This window comes from Solanum dulcamara, chromosome 12 (genome assembly GCF_947179165.1).
Source record: "Solanum dulcamara chromosome 12, daSolDulc1.2, whole genome shotgun sequence".
NCBI lineage: Eukaryota > Viridiplantae > Streptophyta > Magnoliopsida > Solanales > Solanaceae > Solanum > Solanum dulcamara.
Window position 1 is genome coordinate 3,187,960 of NC_077248.1, and position 22,083 is coordinate 3,210,042.

Here is a 22,083-nt window from a genome sequence, read left to right on the forward strand (position 1 = left end):
TTTGTGGATACTATTAGCGTGTTTACTTATTTTTTTGAACCCTCTCGATGAAAATCCTGATTCCGCCACTGGTAATAGCAGTAGTAATATATAACTTTTTAAAGCTTGCAAGAATTTGGCACAATAGTCAATGAAATAAAAATTGACAATGACATATTAGGATCCAAATCTAAAAAAAAAAAAAAAAGTATTTTTCTTGTCAAGCCAAGATTTAGTAGACATAAATAATTCTTTATAATCTAGTGTTGATGGAAGATTCTATCCTGTATTCATTCAAATTGGGGCATGTCTACAATAAGATCAATAGTGTAACTACTATCCGTAGGAATGATTAGTTAAACATCCATTTTTTAAAATTATAATTATATACATAGCTTACACATTAATTCTTATAATAATATATCAAATCTTGAATATCCTAATATAAGTTTCAAGTTTAATCCTTGCATCCAATATTATCTTATTTTTTATTACAAAATTATTTCCTTCTTTAAAGGTTAAATATTTTTAATAAAATTTGTGATTTCTCCATTGATTATAGCCTATGAATTTACGAGAATTTCGTAATTTTTGCTCTGTGTGATAAATTTTTTATATAAATCCATAAACTTCAAATTTTAAATATATCTCTTCTGCATTGAATTAGTGAAAAAGCGCACAACCTATTCTAAACATTCCCGCTACAAATAAAGCATATATATATATATTTAATTATATATATAAAGAAATTTAGTCAATGTTTTATTGAAAGTAATCTCTAATTCATAAAAAAAAAAAAGGCGAGCTCAACAACATACCCAATAAAATCTCACTAAGTAGGATTTGGAAAGAATAGAATATACGCGGACATTACGACTATCTCGAAGAGGGACAAGCTTTGCATATATTATATTTTTCTCAAACTTCACTTATGAAACTACATTAAATATATTGAAAACATGAATAGAAAATGGAATAATAGTACTTATAAAGGTAAGCAAAAATATCAAAGCAGCATCAATTTTGATTCTCCATGAGAGGAAAAAGACCAAACAGCATCTCAGAGAAAGGGAAAGAAGAGAAACTGCAAATCAGAGAACTTTGTGAGAAAATATTACCCTTTTTAAAGATACGAATAAACTACTTTTCTGATAAATTATTTTAAAATAAAAATATTCTACACAGCCTTTATGACTCAGTGATCATTACAACAAACATGGCCAGTGTCTACTACCTTTCTTACTAAAGTAATACTCATTTTTCCACGCGTATTCGATATTTACATCAAATCATATTGATGCAAAATACATATTAAGAAATTTTTTATATTTAATATTTATACTAAATTATATAAATTTATCATAATTAAGTGGTTCATTGAAGTGGGAATGCATGCATGTTATTGAATCATGGCTAAATGCTAGACTTTTATACACAAATGCATGCCATTTATTTATTAATTTAATTTAAACATTGAATATGAATAAGTGTTTACCTTTGATACACTCCGTAAATTTTAATATGTCATTGTAATATGTTAAGTATGGTAGATATTGAAATTTTGTAGGACTCTACAAGATGAGTCATATTTCAATTAGGGTTTATTGAACGTTATTCTATCCTAAATTCTAATTCATGCATATATAAAGAGTATTATATTCACTTGAAATGGCATCTCGAAAATTCCGCAAATTCATGAAATATTCATAAAAAGATCAAAATATGTCAAACTCTTCTTGATAATCAAATACTTCAAGACGATCCACAAATTTTTTCATAAAAATCAAGTTCAAATCATCCTAGCTAGTTCGAGAAATAAGCCACTAACGACCCTTGATCACGATGGAGATCAAATTCAAATCATCCTAGTTCGAGAAACATGCCACTAACGGCTCTTGAATCAAGGAGAAAATCCAGAGAGAAGAAAGGGGAAAAACAGATTTGTACCCGCACTATTCATCAATAAAATATTCTTGTTTCTTCATATTATAATTTATTTTCTATCACTTTAAAATTTTTGTAAACAAGTATGACACTATTTTTATGGGGGTATTTATTATTGATGATCATGAAAATATACTTATAATTACTTTATACTAATTGATTTATGTAAAAATTGTAAGTGCAATAATTAACTTAAAATATACTTACTTTTTAGTCAGATGTAAATATTTATAACTAAAAAATATACTTTAAAGGTAGCAAAATGTCTGTTTTCCACAAAGTTGCTTTTGTCAGGCTACTGCTTAAAGGGTGCTGGAAATGGATGGAATTAGGTTAGTGTGTTGGTGAGTTTGTGTTGTTTGGTTTAGACTATTTAAGTCCCAAAAAAGAAATTGGCTTTTCACTTTTAACCAGAAATGTAGCGTAATAATGTGGTTTATAATAAACTTTTTTTATTCGATATTTTTTCGAACCACACAGATAGCAAAAATTTTAGTGCATTGATATGTCCTTTAATTGTTTAGTAAAAAGATTATTTTTAAGCAAATTGAAAATTCATGAGAATTCGATAGTTCATAGTTTTAAACATTAGATGACAGTTTCAAGTTTTAAGGTTTTGTCCATAAATTTGAGGGAAAAGTTATTTTTCAAGTCTTTGATAATATGAAAAAATCAAAAGTTCTATCCTTCATATATAAGCAAATATTAAACCTAAATCTAATATAGTTAGAGAAGATATTTTCAGCGTATAAAATTTAAGATATAACTTCTGAATTTATAATCAACGATATAACTATCTATTCGAAGAATTAGATGTATTTATAAAAAGGCATGTTCCTTTACAAAAATAATTATCGTTACAAGAAATTAAAGAAGAGAGGAAAAAATCGTCATTTCCCCCATTCACACACAAAATTACCTAACAATCATAACGTTATTATTGGTTGAAGGAGTTGTCAAGAAATAATTTCATTATGATTTTTTCTCTTTTAGAAAGCTTCTTTTTGTTAATAAATTAAACCTATTCTTAAATCTAATAAATTATATTCAAGTATTATTTTTATATATTCTATCAAACGATTTCTAAAAATGAATGTTGATAATGTTTACATCTTTTCAAATATTAAGGAGAAAAGAAAATACATAAAATTCTCCCTATACTTATACATGTTTTCTGTTTTTCTCTTTTTTATCTATATACTTAAAGTTTGCTGAAATTCTATTATTCCACAGAATGATTTTAAAGTACTCTATATACCTCATTTTTTGATCATTTTTGCTTTATGCTCTGCTCTTTCACGTAAAGACAAGCTCCGGATTTTTGCTCTATTCAAAGTTCTATCTGGCTTTTCGCTGAAAAAGTAAGAGACGAATTTACTTTTTCATTATTTTGGATGTTCCTACTCGTGCCCGGATAGAGAATGGGCACGATTCCCCCTTTTCCCGTTCTACCATCCAAATAGGCCGGCTGTTCTAAGTTTCGAGGTTGGATCGGATAGGACTAGATCCAATCGGAGCTCCTTTCCTTACAATCAAGTGACTTTCGCTCCTTCTACTCTAAACTACTGTGTGCCTATTTGGAGCTTTTCATAGTCAAAGTCAAAGGTTTGGGACAAGCATCCATATGATCCCATAGACTTCTTTTAAGGATTCCAATTTGAAAAAAGAATTAATAGCCTCTATTTCTAGTGCCTTAAGCAGCTCTTACTTTCGTTTGCCAGCCCCACGACTTATTTCATCTCGATGTTTGAAAGTTGTTTTGTTCACATACTGTTTCCCCACATAGGCACAGAGAGTCAGTCAAAACTCCACTCTTTAGAAAAAAGGGCAAAAGACCTATTCGAGGTCAAGGTCGAGATTCTAAGGATCATGGCAGTCCTTGATCCAATGCGAGATTGGATGGGACGGGGAGCTTGGGCCCTCGAGAATCCGCGTACCGCCGCGGGGGATTCAGTATAGGAGCTCAGGTTCATTTGCACTGCACATTCCCACTGGACTAGACACATTGATAAAGTTTCTTGGAGTTCATAATTGCAAAAAAAGAGTCAAAGTAGTGGTTGCAGTGGTTACCTCGAAACCTGAGAAAGATTCAACCAATTTGAACCGCTCACATCACAATAGTAGTAGCATTGAGGCCGTAAGTCGGGGGCGATCATAAGGCTATTACGTTCATACCTCTCTCTTTCTGAGAGTGATCCGCTGCGTGAGCATATTAACTAGTCATAGGTTATCCTAAGAATGATCTCTATAATAAGGAAAATAAGAAGTATCCTCACTCATAGACGATTCGATAAGAGTCTATTGATTCTAGCTAGTGCACTATCCTTAACACGAGTGAATTGGTCTGCAATTGCAAAAATCAATATCCATTGGATTCATTGATATGCGTTTTTTCTTTCATCTGCTTAAACGATTACTGTGAGTAAACTTAGAGGAATAATTGGATTTAACTTAGTTACAAGAGATTGCTTAGACAAATCTTTTTGTGTGAGGCCGCTATCCTCACCTTTCTTACTTTGTTTTTGGGGCTTCCATTTCCGTGACTCATAAGCCCTCCGTTATGATAAGTGCAAGCACGCACCAACCCTAGCTTACCATATGTTCATTAATTAACTTTTTTTTTTCATTTTAGCCTTTTATTATCTATTTTAATTATTTTTCTTTTACTTTTTTCTCTTTTCCCTTTCTACTTTGCCTTTTAACTTATGCAAAGATTTCTTTGAATCCCACAATCACAAACCACTGCAACAACACTCCATCATACACTACTTCATTACCGCTCAATCATCAAATAATATAAATAAGAAAATTAGATTTAAATGATTTTGTGGAGCAACAGGATCCCCACAAATTTTAAATATTTATTTCAGAAAAGAATTTAAATTTAGGAATGACTTTATATATTTTCTCGATACTAAGTTGCCTAAAGAGGGTCCATATCAACAAAAATTCGTGATGTGCTAATCATACCAAGTAGAAAGTTTTCTGTAAATATGAATTAACTTTGTATATACCTCTTTAAGAATAAATTTTGTGAGATTATTCATTTTACATATTTTATACTTTTTTTTTATATGATGAATCCCTCATATAATCATATTCATCTTTAAATATAAGTCAATTAATTGAATAACGTTAAACTTTTACATATGTTTTATTGTATGAGAAAATTTCAAAAGTGACGGTATTTAGTGTCCGTTTTTATAATATATCGTAGTTAACTTATACAACTAATTACTAATTCAGTACTCACTATTTCCATAGCGACAAACCGAAAATAAGATAAAATAATGGAGAATCATGCTGAAGTAGGGGGGCAGCTGGAGCCATGGCGAGAATTCGCCGGAAAAGTGGTGATGGTCACCGGAGCTTCGTCGGGAATCGGCCGAGAATTCTGCCTCGATTTATCAAAAGCTGGTTGTAGAATCATCGCCGCTGCTCGCCGTGTCGATCGATTGAAATCTCTATGCGATGAGATCAACAGAATCAGCTCGAATTCCTCGAACGGATCCACAAATTCAAGTCAGAACCTTCGAGCCGTAGCGATTGAGCTCGACGTTAGTGCGAATGGTTCTGCCATTGAAGCCGCCGTACATAAAGCTTGGAACGCCTTTGGACGTATCGATGTTTTGGTCAATAACGCTGGTATTCGAGGTTAGATTGATAAATTGTTGAATTTTTCTTCTGTATTTTTCGATGCCGTTTAGAATATTTGATTGCATGATATTTGAGGTGATTTTGATAATTCTCGAATTTGTTTCAGTGTAGTTTTGAATCTTTGATGCATAAATGTTAAACAGTGAAAATTGCAATTGAGTAGTTAATCGTCAAAAGTGTTATGTTGAACTGTTGATTAACATTAGAAAGATTATTTATACCATAAAAGTTCAATTCTTTGCACAAATTTAAGCTAAACTAGGAGTCATATGGACAAAAAGTTTTGATATAAGGGAATAGTTTGTGGAAGAAGAGGAGATGTGCAGATGCCTTAGTAAGTAGATGGGATAGGTTGGCGATGGTGGGATTAAAGAGAGTGTGCGTTTTAGCTTTACAGAGGACATGGAGGTCGCAAATCGTGGTAAAAATTTAGGTAGTTGAATAAAAGACAGCCACTAAAGCTCTCGCTATGCGCAAGGTTCGGGGAAGGGCCCGACCACAAGGGTGTATTGTACGCAGCCTTATTTTACATTCTGCCAGAGGTTGTTTCCAAGGCTTGAACCTGTGAGCTCTTGGTCACATGGCAGCAACCTTAATTAATGAGTTAATGAATTACTAATTTGGGCAGATATCAGAAATCCAATTGAATACTCATTTGGTATGAAGTATAAAGGTATAATAATTCTGAGATAAAAGGCATGATTATTTTATCAGGCGTTTGGTTGGAGGTATTAGATAATCCTTGGATTATTTATCCCACCATTTATCCCATATACATGGTGGAATAACTTATCCCGGGATAATTAATCCCGCGGTAAGAAATTCTGCAAGCTTGTTAATGGAAGTTGTTACTGTTTTTGATGACTTTCGAATGCTGCTTCTGGTGCACGTTTGAAGTTATAATAATGTCCAGCTGACTTCCAGAAGAGAGGTTTTTTTTTGGGTGGGGTGGGGGATTGTGATGGCTCATAGCAGGGGTGGAGCCATGTAGAGCCAATAGGGTGCATCCGAACTCCCTTCAGCGTAAAATTACACTGTTTAGGACTTCTATAACATCATCCTTGCACATGGAGCTATCACCTTTCTTACCTTTTAGTAATTGGCTTTGTGTGATGACTAATCTGTCAGTTGTTTCTTATAGGCAGTGTGCACTCTCCACTGAATTTGTCAGAGGAGGAATGGGATAAGATCTACAAAACGAATCTAAGAGGGGCATGGTTGGTGACCAAATATGTTTGTACACATATGCGCGCGTCCAATCAAGGAGGCTCTGTTATTAATATCTCTTCTACCGCTGGTCTTAACCGTGGGAAATTACCAGGCAGTCTTGCTTATGCGTCTTCAAAGGATGCTCTTAACAGCATAACAAAGGTAGTGTCTTAATTTTTCTATACTATTTGATCCTCTTCAAAGGATGTTTCTGACTTCGGTGGCAACTTAACAAAGATGGGAAAGAAGGAAGATAAATTCATATACAACCTTACAGAAAGCATTTAAATGCGCTGGAAACATATGAATATACATTCACATATTTGATTTACAAAATGGTCCGACATATTGAGAATATATATAGTGCAGTAGTTCTAAGGTAGAGTGCTCTAGGATAGTTGCCACACAACTCTCTTAGTGTGGAGCTATTAAGCTCATCAGTGAGAAATCTAAGCAGATAACATTCTAATTCTCTCACATGAAAGTTTTCAGTGCCGTTTTAATCTTTATACATGTGATGTGATACCTCACGCACTAAAGTCTTTTGGCTGTGATTCTTTTATAGGAGGCTTTGTAGCTTATGCTTCATAGATATTACTCATGGTGTTGTCGTAATACTTAATGGTTGTTAGTGGTAGACAATATAAGCAAGATGGTCTACATTTCCGAAATGTACTCATCCCCTTCAATTTTTCTTTCTGAAAATTCCGTGCCTGCAGTCTGTTGCAGGGTCAAGTGTATAGTAATGCACGCTAATAATGCTTTTGTGAGTTTTTCTTCTCGTTCTGATTTACTACCTCATAAACCATTGTATTCTTCAAATGTAACAGGTGATGGCCATCGAATTAGGACCATACAAGATCAGAGTGAACTCAATATCACCGGGAGTTTTCAAATCTGAGATAACAGAGCGCCTCATACAAAAGGACTGGTTTAAAAATGTTGCACTGAAAACCATTCCCTTGAGAACACACGGAACATCAAATCCCGCTTTGACTTCAGTAGTACGTTATTTAATCGACGATTCCTCAGAATATGTTTCAGGCAACATTTTCATAGTAGATGCTGGAGCTACTTTACCAGGGGTCCCAATTTTCTCATCCCTCTAGTCATAGAGGAAATTAAATTTGTTCAGTTTGTGTATAGGGTTTTAGTATTTCATATTAGTTTGCTTAAGGTATACTGGGGGGTCTTGTCCCAGTAGACATTACTCAGTCATGTCAGAGGCTTCATAGATTGATCATAATTTATAGACATGATCCAGAGCAAGAGACATGTTCTTGTTGATCGATGCAAATTGAGTTCAGATTTTTTCAATTCATTCCTTATAATTCAAACTTGTGCGGAATAAACTTAATTATATAAGTGTTTATGCCATCCCAATGAATATATACTATGTTTCTTTATATGCATTGTTGTAACCCTATTTGTGCTTAATGAATGCGTACTTTTACTTTAATTTTATCATCTTGATAAACTTTTTTTAATTTGATGTAAACATGGGTCTGACTAAGGTCTCATTTGTTTTTATTAAGATTAAAACGTCTGAATTTGAATATTAAGATGTGCATTAAAATTAAGAAGTTTGAATTTGAATACATATCTAAATAATAAGATGTGTATTAAGATTTAGAGGTGTGAATCTAATACACATCTGAATATTATGTTACGTTAAGATCTGAATATTAAATAGTTAAGACTGTTTTTTTTTTCTAAATGTCTGAATGTATAAAAATTGTCTTTATTTAAAAAATAATAAATATAAAATTTAAATAAAATACTGGATTGATCTATATTATATAAATAAAATATTTTGAAATTTCTATATGGCAATTAGTGATGGTAATGAATAATAATGGTGATTCTATGTGCTAATTTGGGATGGTGTTCACTGATGATGATGGTTATGGATAGTATTATGGTATAGTGATTGGTACTAGTGATTAACGCAGTTATTGTTGGTAGCAATTGCTAATTAATAGTGGAATAATACTGATAACTAATGATAGTGGTGAATGATGATGGGGTTAGCGATATATAATAATGACTAATGGAGGTAATTATCGATAGTGATTAGTGAATATAAATGGTTAGTGGTGATGATTGTTATCAGTGGCTAATGGTGATGTTGGCTGATTTTTGTGATTGACGATAGTTATGGTTGGGTTGAGATTGGTAGTTGTGGATGATTGGTGGTGGTGATTGGCGATAGGCGATAGTTGTGGTTGAGTTTAGGATAGTGGTTATGGATAGTAGGTGGTGGTGATTGATAATAGTTGTCTGTAGTGGTTGAAAGTAGATGGAGTAACAGTAAACTGTCATATTTGTAGAAAGTTTAAAATAGACATCTTAATGATATTAAGACTTTGTTATAGATCTTATTAATTCAGATCTATTCAAACTCATTAAGAGGTTGAAAACTAAGAAAAACAAACGCACTTAATGATTAAGATTCAAATCTTGAAAACAAACAGACTTAATGACTGACATATGAATAATTAAGATTTAAACCTTGAAAACAAACAAATTTAATGACTAAGATCTGAATGATCAAGATTAAGACATTCATTAAGGGCAAACAGATAAGACCTAAGTTTTTTTTTCTTCTACTTTAATGTTTTGTTTATGGTTTAAGAGTGCTTGTTGGGAATTCAGATACAACAATAAAATATTCAGTGTAATTTTATAAATAAAGTCGGAAAAAGATATTGTATACCCATTTTTATTATTATCCTGTGAAGATAGAGAGATTGTTTCCTAAAAAAATCAAATACGCAAAAATAAAATAAATTAATAATGTGATTAAAATGTTTATATCTTTCCAAATTTTAAGTTGCCCAAAAACGATCCATATCAACAAAAAATCTTAGATGTGCTAATCATACCAAATCAAAATTTATATTATAAACATGGATTAATTTTGTGTAAATTTCATGAGATTATTCTTTTCATATATTATCTTTGCTCCGTTTCATGTTAGTTATCATGTATATTAAAAATAGTTGTTCCAAAATAGTTGTCAATTTAAACAATCAAGAGAAAATTAATTATATTTTTCAACTTTACCCTTAGCATTAATCATTCTAGTATTAAAAGACACATAAATAGATAAAGATAAAAAAAAATTAATAAGAGGTATATTAGTCAAATAACGTTCCTAATTAATGTTTCTTAAGAGTTGTGCAAAATCTTATCATGACAACTAAAATGGGACAGATGGAGTACTATATTATATCAAATAAAGGGATCATATAGTCGCATTCATCCCTTTTTAAAAACATAAATAAATAGAGAATCAAACTCTCACCAACAAGATAAAAATTTAGCCAATCAATTAAACTACTAAGATTCTTAAGTTACATTTAGGGGTCGATTTAAGTGTATCGGAGGGGGGTGTCATGCCACCTCCTGGTCTCGGTTGAAAATTTGTATAAACATATATATTTGTATATATATTTATAAGGAAAGTATAAATATTAAACATGGTACCCTTAGAAATAACCAACCTTGTGGTGCTAGTGGTTAAAACTCAAGTTTATCATCGTGCGGATTAAGTGTATAGGAGGGGGTGTCATGTTACCCCTCGTCTAGGTTGAAAATTTGTATACACATGTATATTTGTATATATATATTTATAATGAAAGTATAAATATTAAACATGACACCCTTAGAAATAACGAGCCTTGTGGTGCTGGTGGTTAAAAATCAAGTTTACCATCGTGGGGATGCAAATTCAAGTTCTGCCGTGGGGTAAAACTTTTTTTTATCATGCAAGATATCAGTAGCAAATTTATTGTAAAAAGAATTGTGAATAAGTAGATTGGAACCCTAGACGTCTTGTAAGTAAAATCTTAACTAAACAAATAAAACAAGTCTAAATTTTATATGCATATTTGCTAATTAATATTAAGTATTATCTTGCTCTACGCTGGAGTTTTTTTCATTGATTACTATTCAAAATAGCGTGGCATTCAAAGATTCAAAATTCTAGATCCGCTTCTAATTACATTCATCCATAAATAAGGTAAAGTCAATTTTTTATGTATGCTTTATTATATTTCTTGTTGTTGTTCACAAATTTATTTAATTAAATTTTACCTATATATAATATAATAGTAACTGACTATTTATAATTTTATATCAAAGTTTGGTGTGTGCGCGTGACAGAAAAGAAACTTGAAGGGAAAAGAAACGGAAAAGTCGGGGAAATTGGGGAGGAAGAGAAAAAAGGCAAATGTAACAACTGAGAAAGAAGGAAGTAGTTAGAAGGAAATTTATTTATTTATTTTTAATCATTACCGTATCATTTATATTATTTTTAATTTGAGATGAGTATAAAAACACATATAAACTATTCTTTTTTTTTGAGTTTCATGCCTTAACTATTGAGAGCGTGAGTTTTATTTAAAAAACATAGTGTGTGTAATACATCCTCTCTATTCTCTCTATTTTTTTATTTTTTTTTGCCACATGACCAAAATATTCTATATTGATAAAAATTAAATAAACTATTAATATTAGTTAAAAGTTAAAACTAAAGTATTTCTATCCCCCCAAAAAGAAATTATTTTTTTAAAAAATGAAATTATTTTTTTTTTAAAAAAGTTACTTTTTAAAAAAAAGTTTAAAATATTTTTCTCACTCATGTGTATGTATCTAACACAAAACGAGAAAAAAATTTGGAAGTGGAGGGTTAGGTGTGGCGGGATAGAATTTTTTTTAAAAAATATATACAAAAATAATATCTAAATTATAGTGAGAAAAAGTGGTGGGGTAGAGTAATAAAATATTTTATATTTTATTTTAATTTTTTTTTAGGGTGGGATAGTAATACTTTAATATTTAATTTTAACTAATTCTAAGAATTAATTAATTTTTGTTTAAGTGAAATATTTTGTCTATGTAGAGTGTGATGTAACAAATTTTTTAAAATGAAAGAAAGAGTGTAGTATACATACCATGGTGAGTGTGGAATAAAAGAAAGAAGTGTGTTTCTCAAACAATGATAGTTTAAATATGACATCCAAAAAAAAGGGATAGTTTAAGTGTATTTTTACCTGATATATTTAATATTATAAATTTTAAAAAGATATTTTAATACATCTATATAGTTTTTAAATTTTAAATTACAATATTCATAAATCATTAATACTTTTAAAATTTCGTTGATGGCCAAAATCAAATAAATAAATTGATTTCGACCAAAGTATTTCTTATTAAATAATTATATTTAACACGTACTTTGACGGTTGACCATATTAGTTATGTTATTACTCCATATTGTCAAAGTATGGTCAACATGAATAATTATTTAGTCAAGTATGGTCGTTAAATGAGAAAATCGGAAATCGAGGAGTAACTTCATACGTCCGACCAGTATATATGTCGATTGATAAAATCAATAAATATAAAATGCAGATATTTTATAATATAATTTTAATATTTAATTATGATAAGTAATATTATATTTTTTAAAATTAATTTATTAATTCTTAATATTAACTACTTGTCTAGTTAGGTAAGGTACTCTCTCCATTCACATTTATTTATCTGAATTGTTAAAAATGACAAGTAAAGTGAACGAAGGAAGTATAAACCTTGGTGGTTTATATCCTTATTGGTAAGGTTGTGTATCGATTGGCTTGGTTCAATTTTAAAGTTTATCGATTCAATTTATAATTATTGGTTTGTAGACATGCTAAATCGATATAGAATCATTAAGTTGTTAATTAGTTTATCGATTATTGATCATTGTCACTTAGAAATAAGGTGACAAACCAAATGAACGATGTGCATGAGTTGACATATTGCATCTTGTTTAAAAGCAAAATAATCGAGAGTTTGAAATAGCTAGAAATGAAAATATGAAACTAAATTCTAAGTCGATGACTTTGTATACCAGATGGTATAAATATAATGATTTAATTTACTATCGGGTTATCGGTTACCCGTTAAGAAAAAATCTCAAACCGTTAAGAATCGATAACTCGATAATAAATAAATCGAAATCGTTACCAAAATCACTAAATCAATAATCCATTACAAATAAATCAATAAAAAAAATCGATTCAAATTATGGATTGCGATTCACTTTTGAATAGTCCCAATGGGATGGATAGACAGGAATATTTCACGTACAAAATATATTTTGGAGTTAATTAGTTTTCATAATTGAATACAAAAATATATTTTGTAATTAATTAATTTACATAATTGAATACATAAATATATTTTGGAATTAATTATATTTCCTAATTGAATAGAAAATAAAATAATTCTCCGTCTTATCCCGAATTGTTATCCTTGTCGGGTCAACTAAACGACGTGAAGGGGTAATATTGTCATTTAATTTTTGTAACGCTCATTACTCTTTACTTATAACAGATCTCACTTCCATACAACAAACCAAAAAAAGGAAAATGGAGAATCCTGCTAAATCCGTGCGCCAGCTGGAGCCATGGCGGAAACTCGCCGGAAAAGTTGTGATGGTCACCGGAGCTTCATCGGGAATCGGCCGAGATTTCTGCTTGGATTTATCAAAAGCTGGTTGTAGAATCATCGCCGCCGCTCGTCGAATCGAACGATTGAAATCTCTATGTGATGATATCAACGGAATCAGCTCGAATGGATCGACGAAGTCGAGTCAGGAACTGCGAGCCGTAGCGATTGAGCTTGACGTTAGCGCGAATGGTTCCGCCATTGAAGCCGCCGTACAGAAAGCTTGGGACGCCTTTGGTTGTATCGACGCTTTGGTTAATAACGCCGGTATTCGAGGTGAGATTGGTTGATTATTTTTCGAATTGAATTCAGTATTTTATCGTATACAAAGTATTAGTGATAGTTTAGGAAAAATGAATATGAAATATCTGATTATTGAGTATGAAACTCGTGAAAAGATTATTCTTCTAAGGTCATTCTCAAGGAATCATATGGACAAATTTAGGATTTATTTTTTCTGAAGGAATAGTTCGTGGAAGTATAATTTCCTTGTTTTTTTCCGGGTTCTAACGGGGTCAGGTACCGTATTGAGAGTTCGACTATTTTGGATTAGCGTAAAAGTCCATTCGGATACATAAACTTCTTGGAAAAAGAAAAAAACTTTTAAAAAAAAGAATCGCAAGAGTTTAAAATATTTCCACAAATTATGTAAATGGGTCATAAATGAGACATAATCGAGCAAAAGATAACATAAAAAATAAGCCAATTTGTATCTTTTGGTGGACATTACTATTATTGCTTAGGTGAAAGCTACTTAGAAAAATGGAAATGAAAAGGTGATGTACCTAACATTCCAATGTGTATGTGAACATTCTCCACGATTAATATTTAGTAGCTGGTTTGAGTTGTGCATGTATTTGTAATGTAGAAATTAGTTATGAATGAATTTATGTATTATTTTATGCATATATTAGTTATGGAGGGATTGATTATTCATGTATTAGTCATACATGTATTAGTTATTTCACTTTTTATTCTGTATAAAATAACACATAGGTTCCGTCATAACTTATACATGTTTTAGTTGTGCGAGTTTTTAAATTCTCCGTGCAAGCTTGTCAATTGAAGGTGTTACTGTTTCAGAATATGTGAAAGAGCTTTCTTACCTTATAGTAATTGGCTTTGTGTGACATCTAATTTGTGAGTTGTATGCTATAGGCAGTGTGCATTCTCCACTGGATTTATCAGAGGAGGAATGGGAAAATACCTTCAAAACGAACCTAAGAGGGGCATGGCTGGTGACCAAATACGTTTGTATAAATATGCGCGCTGCCAATCAAGGAGGATCTGTTATTAATATCTCTTCTATCGCTGGTCTTAATCGTGGCCAATTACCAGGCGGTCTTGCTTATGCCTCTTCAAAGGAAGCTCTCAACAGCATTACAAAGGTATAGTGTCTTGTGTTTCCAATACTCTTAGGATTGAAAATATATGAAGACAAGGTAGTGTCTTCGTTAGTGCAGCAGTAACGGAGAGTGGTTGCCACACAAACTTGTATGATAGAGGCAGAAATGTGGATCTAATCATGGTAAATGTGGACATAGGAAACTAATAAGAGGCATTGTTTTGTTCAATTTCTGATTTACAATCTCATTTATCATTGTATTCTTTAAATGTAACTAACAGGTGATGGCCCTCGAATTGGGAGCATACAAGATCAGAGTGAACTCAATATCACCAGGACTATTCAAATCTGAGATAACAGAGGGTCTTATACAAAAAAACTGGCTTCAAAATATTGAATTGAGAACCATTCCTTTGAGAACACATGGAACATCAAATCCTGCTTTGACTTCAGTAGTGCGTTATTTAATCGACGATTCCTCAGAATATGTTTCAGGTAACATTTTCATAGTAGATGCTGGAGCTACTTTACCAGGGGTCCCAATTTTCTCATCCCTCTAGTCATAGAGGAAATCAAATTAGGAAAAGAAGAGAGGCTTGAGTTTGAACAAGTTCTTGCCTAAAGTAAATTTTATGTTTTGGTTTGAATTTTGAAATGTTTAAGGTAAAGAATGTCTTTTATTTCATGGAATTGTTTTTCCTTTGTAAAGCTCCACCATTGATTGAATTGATTAAACTCCCATGAAGTAAAGTTTATTGTTTTTATAAGGTTGAAGTAACAATGTTTCTAAGGCTTCTTTTTTCTTTTTTCTGCTTAACGGTTTTAATAGTGGATGGCAGTGTTAGAGAAGATGTCGTACTTTTATTTATTTAATTATGTTTAATACGTGTTCTTACTTCAATTTTATCATTTAATCTGGATAAACAATTGCAGCTTGATGTAAACATCGGTATGAACAATTTTCTTTTCTATGTAACATTTTTATTTATTTTTATTATGGTAAAAGAATTGTAACAAGGTCTAAACGAATAGTTAACTTATGTACTCGACTTGGAATCTATTCTTATGATCTTTGCTCACTAAACAATCGCACTAATAATAACAGTAGATTATGAAGTAAGTGATAAACTATCCGTGTCGTATAGAGTGAAAACACGTGTATTACTAGATCTTGGCTCAAAAGGATCGGAGGTCTATTGAGAGATTTACTTGGATATAACTAGCTTATGTTATTTAACGATTGACATGAAAAATGTATTTAAAAGGAAATATGGAGAAAATTTCAATCGAATCCAAAAAATTTAACTGAAATTTCAGATTTTGTGTTAGTGGTGACGGTAACTCATAAATATTCTAGTTGATTTTGCTCGAAAATTCTTCTTAAAATTCATAAGTTCTGTATTTTCATTGAAGTAGGTACATATAAAATATAATTAATCTCTCTAGTGCCTTTATATTTGATTGCAAGTGTTATATTATGACAAAAAAAATAGTCAGTTGTCTTGCTGCTGATACTTATATTTAAAATTTTCACAGAACTTTTAAATTCAAGCAACTATTCATATCAAATAGTAGACAACATTTCTACCAACCTGAATTGTGATAGGATAGTTTGAATTCATTCATCCTTAATTAGAAATTTTAAATTTGAGTCTCTAAAAAATAAAAAAATAGCCCCGCAATACATGATTTCAATTTAATCGGATTTCAATACATGTGTCGAACAATGGATGAGAAATCACAGATATCAAAAAAAATGCGAGTACCAAAGCCACCTTTGACACGAACAATATATCCGTTCTTTTATTTATATGTTAAGTCTCACTGCTTTTGAGACTTTCTTCAATAAAACTGCAATAGCAATTTATCAACTACTCACAAGGCTATCAAAATTTTCGACTTAGCTCCAAAGGTAATTCATCTGGTCCTTTCCCAACCTATACAAGGAGGGCGGAATGTAACGAAAGGAAAATATTGTCCTAATAAAATATAACACAAACTACCATTTTATTTATATAATAGTCGAATCGATCCTATTCATTCTTATCTATAGATAAAGCTAGAGAGAACTTATGACCTCACGGATGAAAAGGGATTTGAACCTCAAAAATTATTAAACACTTCTTGTAAAACTTAAAACTTTTATGGGTTAACAAATACTAATACAAGATTTTTTTGATACATTCAAAAGTGCGGAGGGAACTTTACCATATGAAGTTATGAACGAAGACATAAGGGGTTGAATTCGAAATAAACGTTCTTAGAATAGGAAGAAATGTTCAGTTTTTAAACTTTAGGGATCAAAATATATTTTATTGGAATATATCTTCTGGTTTTACGTTTCTCCCACAAATTGGCTGTAAACCTTACTCATGTCTTGTGGAGGAAGAGAGACCGTTTTCGAAAGACCCTCGGTTTCTGAAGTTCTTTCCATTGTGATTTTTTTTTCTCTGCATTGAAGAAACTAGTGTTGAAGGAGGAACCTTACTATGGCAAAAATCGAAAAAAAAAGGAATTCAATGAAGGTCCTAGTGTTGTTTTAATTAAACATGGTTCGTTTATATGCTTAATTGTTACCTATGCTTCAAAAAGGTTGAAGGGTGCATGTCGAATCCACTAAAATTAAGTACATTTGGAGCATCCAATACTGGTGCAACAATAATTTTGAAGAGTCCGAGTAACTTAGATTGTTAATTACTATAGCACCAATTGAATATGTGAAGGATGGTAAGACAATCGACTATTCTGTTTGTTAATGTTTGTGGATCTTGGAGTGTTTTATCAATTGCTACTCTTTTTCTTATCATTGGAATTGCTGACCTAAATTTTGTATGTCGAAAATCAGTACCATAGGTACATGAATTTTTTGTGTCCTAATAGCATAATCAACAATTTTTTGTTTATTGAATTATGTTTGAAAACATACACGATCGAAGAACCAAAAGAGATGCTGGTATAATACGGGCTCTCTCCGAGTTGGCATACAATGTTAGTGGAGGATTTTGTAACAACAATCATACACAATGAAATTAATTGTAGAAGATAGAATTATAGCAATAGTATAATGTAAAGGTGAAAGGACACTGAATTTTACTTTTTATCCACTGCAACATGTTGTATGACCTTAGGATAAATATTTTGTCAGCTCTTTGGGGGTTAATTTCATGAGGCATATTTTACATGTTCCTCAAACATGTCTAAGAACTACAAATATTTGTTTATGGGTAGTTGTAGATACATCATACGAGAGTGGTCTGGTTATGGTGCACTTAAGGGTGTGACATAATTAATGGTTAATGAATGAGGATTGAGAATCGTGAAGTTTCGATTCAAAGCTAACTAGTAGAGACAAAATATTAGGTTATCTTTTTTTATTTGTCTAAGTCTTAGCGGAGAGTGCTATCCGATATTTATTGAGGTGTGTTTGAGTTGGTCCAGACTCAAGTTGAGGGTCCACACGATATAGGAGTATGATTTGCATATACTCTATTATTTTTGAAATTTCATTGAATATGTTGTCGTTGTTGTTCGAGTTGGTAAAGTACAAAAGAGTCCTCTATTTTGCCTTCTTCAGGACATTAATGACTGGCCATTTATTGCCTTCTCAGAGATCACAGGGGAAATGTCAGTTCTTTTGAAGTTTGATTATACTAATAGAATTTGAAGTAGCTCATATTTTAGTACTGAAACCATTTTCATGTAAAATTTTGTGAATATTTTTTTGTTCTATCTCAAAGAGAACGTTTTTTTCTTTTTTGACAAGTCTTTAGTTTTAACTTTACGTCTGATATGTTTAATAATACAAAATTAAAAAATATTTTAATATATTTAACATATTTTTAGTTTAAATTAACAAAACTCAAATCAAAATTGAAAATCAGACAAACAAATTAATATGTTTGGTAGTGGTGGAGTGCTTGGAATTTGAACTTGGAATCTCAAGGTCAATTTTGAACTCCCTAACCCACTCTAGTCTTGTATGAGGGGATTCAAAATCTATAGATGTACGTAAAATTAAAAAAATACATCTTATATATATAATATAATATTTTGATGAGAAATTCAGATGAACACCCTCCTGCTCCTGCTCCTGGTGTTTGGTATGGAGTTCAAGAATTGTCTTACTCTTACAAAATGTTAATTAAAGTGGTGGGAATCAGAGCCATGAAAGGAAGGGTAGTATAATAATAGTAGAAGAAAAGGATGTGACAAATGCATGGAAACAAAAGCAAATTGAGTAGAAAACAACTACTCCTATGAGGAGTGCCATAAAGCAAAGGATATCAATATTTTTCATCTTATTTTGGGATATATATATACTTTACTTTTCTAAACTGTTTGTTTCCTCTTGATTTTTTTGTGAAATTGAAAATATAAAGCTCATTTTTTTTTTCCATTTGTTGTAGACCTATGTGCATACACCTTGTCTGTTGTATCTGATGCTACACTAAATGGGGAAATATTCCGAGCGTTGTGGTGGAATAGTTAGAATTCCTCTAAAATTTTGATGTATGAGTCGTAAATTTGGAAAAAAAATCAAGTAGAAAGTGTTTTCCCCTTTTAATAGATCCTTACGTGGAGAATTCAAAATAATCGAGATCTCAATGCATGTGTGCGGTGTGCCGACATGAGTGAGAAACAAAATAAAAAAAACATTTTTGATAAAAAAATTTTGAATTCGTGGCATGCGTCTAATCCACGTGGATTGTTTTTTATTACTGGACCATAACTTATAAGAAAAACTTGTCGAAATTAATATATCTTGTCCAACTCTACATATATATATATATATATATATATATATATATATAACACTCGATTATTGGTGTTTCATGTCATATCATTGACTTTCTTTTTTTTATTTTCTGATTCTTTTGGTATTTGTCCCCAAGATATGTTTGTGAAATCTCTTGAAATGTTTTGGTAGATTGATTTTCATTTGTTCTTGATATATAACTCCAAATAAAAAGCCAATAAGGAGTCCATTGGAAATTTAACAACAAAAATATTTAAGGAAAATAATATTTCATATAAAATCTCGACAATATAAAATGCATATAATTCTATCATTGATATCGATTATCGGATTTCACAAATGAAACAAGAGACTAATTAAAGACACCACCAAGGACGTGGTGGAACGATAAGTATATAGCTACTCATTTTTAATCTGTAGAGGTTTTGAGTTTGATCTGGTAATATGAAATCGTTTTTAATAAAGAATGTTCCTTATCTCCCAACGTGAGATTTCTGGCGCCAAATTAGGATTTAGTCGGACTCGTCTGTGTGATCTTTTAACAACTCCCTTAAATAATTGTTTCTCTTTAAAAAAATCATTTGGATTTTTACTTCTTATTTACTCCCTCCGTCAATATTTGTCCGTCATTGACTTTGCACAATTCTTAAGAAACTATAAATAAAAGGATAATTTTATCATATCACCCTTTGAATATAATCAATACAATGTCTTGAAAAATGTAATAGGAATATGACTACTAATTAATGATAAGAGTAACTTAGGAACTAAGCGTAAATTTTCTCTTGATTTCATAAATTGGATAAATAGTGTTGCACATCTATTTTGAGTATATAGTGGACAAGTAAAGATGGAGATAGAGAGTAATTGTTATTGTTTCCCTATATATGTAAGTTTTGGGATATATATATATATATATATATATATATATATATATATATTTAGATTTGACCCATGTTATTGTATCCCTAATTCCCTATATATGTTAGTTTTTGTGGTAGAGAATAAGGGTAAAACCTACATTTATTTTCTTTTTTTTTAGATTTTAGTTATGAGATTATAATGTTGTTGGAATATGTCCTGTTACGTTTTTTTTTTTGAGTGGCAGTTTAATATTTTTTTTTATGTTACATAACAGAATTAATATTGGCTAGACAACTATAACTTCATGGTGAGATCAGCATGATAAATTATATATAAGTTGGTCAAGGATTATATATATTGTTGAATAATCATTATATTTGGGACACCCCACACATCTAGCATTTTTGACATCTAACAGCAAAAAATGTTTAATAATGATATCCTCTTCCTCACCTAATAAGTTTTATTTCTCCTTTCTTTTTAGTAACAAACATGCATATGTTTCTTTATAGTACACAGTTAATCAATTGATAGGCCACCACAGAAATCATCTTCAATAGTACATGCATTTCCTAATTACTTTTAAATATAAAAATAAAAACATGCATGGTAAAATTCTTTGAAAGTCAAAGTGGATTCATGATTATGACTTTAATTATCTTTTTGGAATAGAGATAATTCCGATAGATAATCGACTCAAAAGAAGGATAATCAAAGCAATTGATTGAAAGGAAAATAATCACGATAACAAAATAACGTACAAGATGAATCCAAAAATATGACGCAATAGGTAGTAATAAAATTGAAGAAAAAGACATTGCGTTAATACTGACTAATTACATAGAAGATGAGAAGAGGGGACTAGTCCCTGCTTCTCCCACATAAAAGTACGACAACATTCGATTATCTATTACCATTCCACCCTAATTTTCGATCTACATATTTTTCTATCTATGATTATTGTCCGCAATAAACTAAAGATATGTCATATCATGTCTAATTAGTAATCACCATCCCCAAATTCTTTTTCAATCCACTTCTACCTCTTTTCATATACGTTGTAATATAACCAATCTTTCACACCTCGTTATGTTAAGGCTTTGATAATTTAGCATTATACAATATCTTTTCCTTAAAAAAAAACCATATATAGTGAGTTAGCAACTTAATACTTTCCCTCATAAATTTAGGGTTTAATTTTAATTTTGTAACAGAGAGAAAAAGAGGATGTAAAAGAGCAATAAATGAAATTGACAGCTTAGCTGTTCCTAAAGCTAGAGGGAAAAAATAAAGTCGTCATGAAAAAATATTATGAATACAAATCACACTATTCAAAAGAAAATCAACCTAAATGAAGATGAACAGAATTATAAATAGTATGGACTTTGTACCTATTTAAATTTGAACCACTCAATTTGGTGAAAGGACTTAAATTTCTAATAATGTGTTACAAAAGCAATAAATGCTCAAATTGTCTTACACTTTGCAGAAGAAATTAAATACAACAGCCATTCACATGTTTGCAGTACAAAAATCTTGTGAAATGTATATTTAACGTTTTGGGTAAAAAAACTTTCTTTTTTATACCTATGCATAGCTCCAAGTAATAGTGTGTTAATTAAGTGAGTGAGAGATAAGAAATGACTTAATGAGATACTTTCATGAATTATATTAGAGACAGAGTTAGAATTTTAAATTTATAAATTCTGAATTCTAGAAAATGCAGCAGCATATTGAGTTTTTGATAAATTATTTATGCGTGTTAAGTAAACCTTTAAAAATAACTATAAAATTTTAGCTAAGACTATTGAATTTTGTTGAATCTGTGAAG

General features: G+C 30.9%; 2 protein-coding genes across 2 annotated transcripts; both read left to right on the forward strand.

Annotated features, from left to right (window-relative positions):
- The first annotated feature begins 5,160 nt into the window (after positions 1-5,160).
- On the forward strand, positions 5,161-8,195 carry LOC129877486 (uncharacterized). Its single transcript, XM_055952996.1, has 3 exons — positions 5,161-5,577; positions 6,722-6,951; positions 7,620-8,195. The coding sequence occupies exons 1-3, from the start codon at positions 5,214-5,216 to the stop codon at positions 7,896-7,898; spliced, it is 873 nt and encodes a 290-aa protein (XP_055808971.1). The 5' UTR covers positions 5,161-5,213; the 3' UTR covers positions 7,899-8,195.
- Positions 8,196-13,182: 4,987 nt separating this feature from the next.
- LOC129877625 (uncharacterized) lies at positions 13,183-15,406 on the forward strand. The gene is made up of 3 exons (XM_055953149.1): positions 13,183-13,563; positions 14,446-14,675; positions 14,914-15,406. Exons 1-3 carry the CDS (start codon positions 13,209-13,211, stop codon positions 15,190-15,192), a joined length of 864 nt encoding a protein of 287 aa, XP_055809124.1. The 5' UTR covers positions 13,183-13,208; the 3' UTR covers positions 15,193-15,406.
- The last annotated feature ends 6,677 nt before the right edge of the window (positions 15,407-22,083 follow it).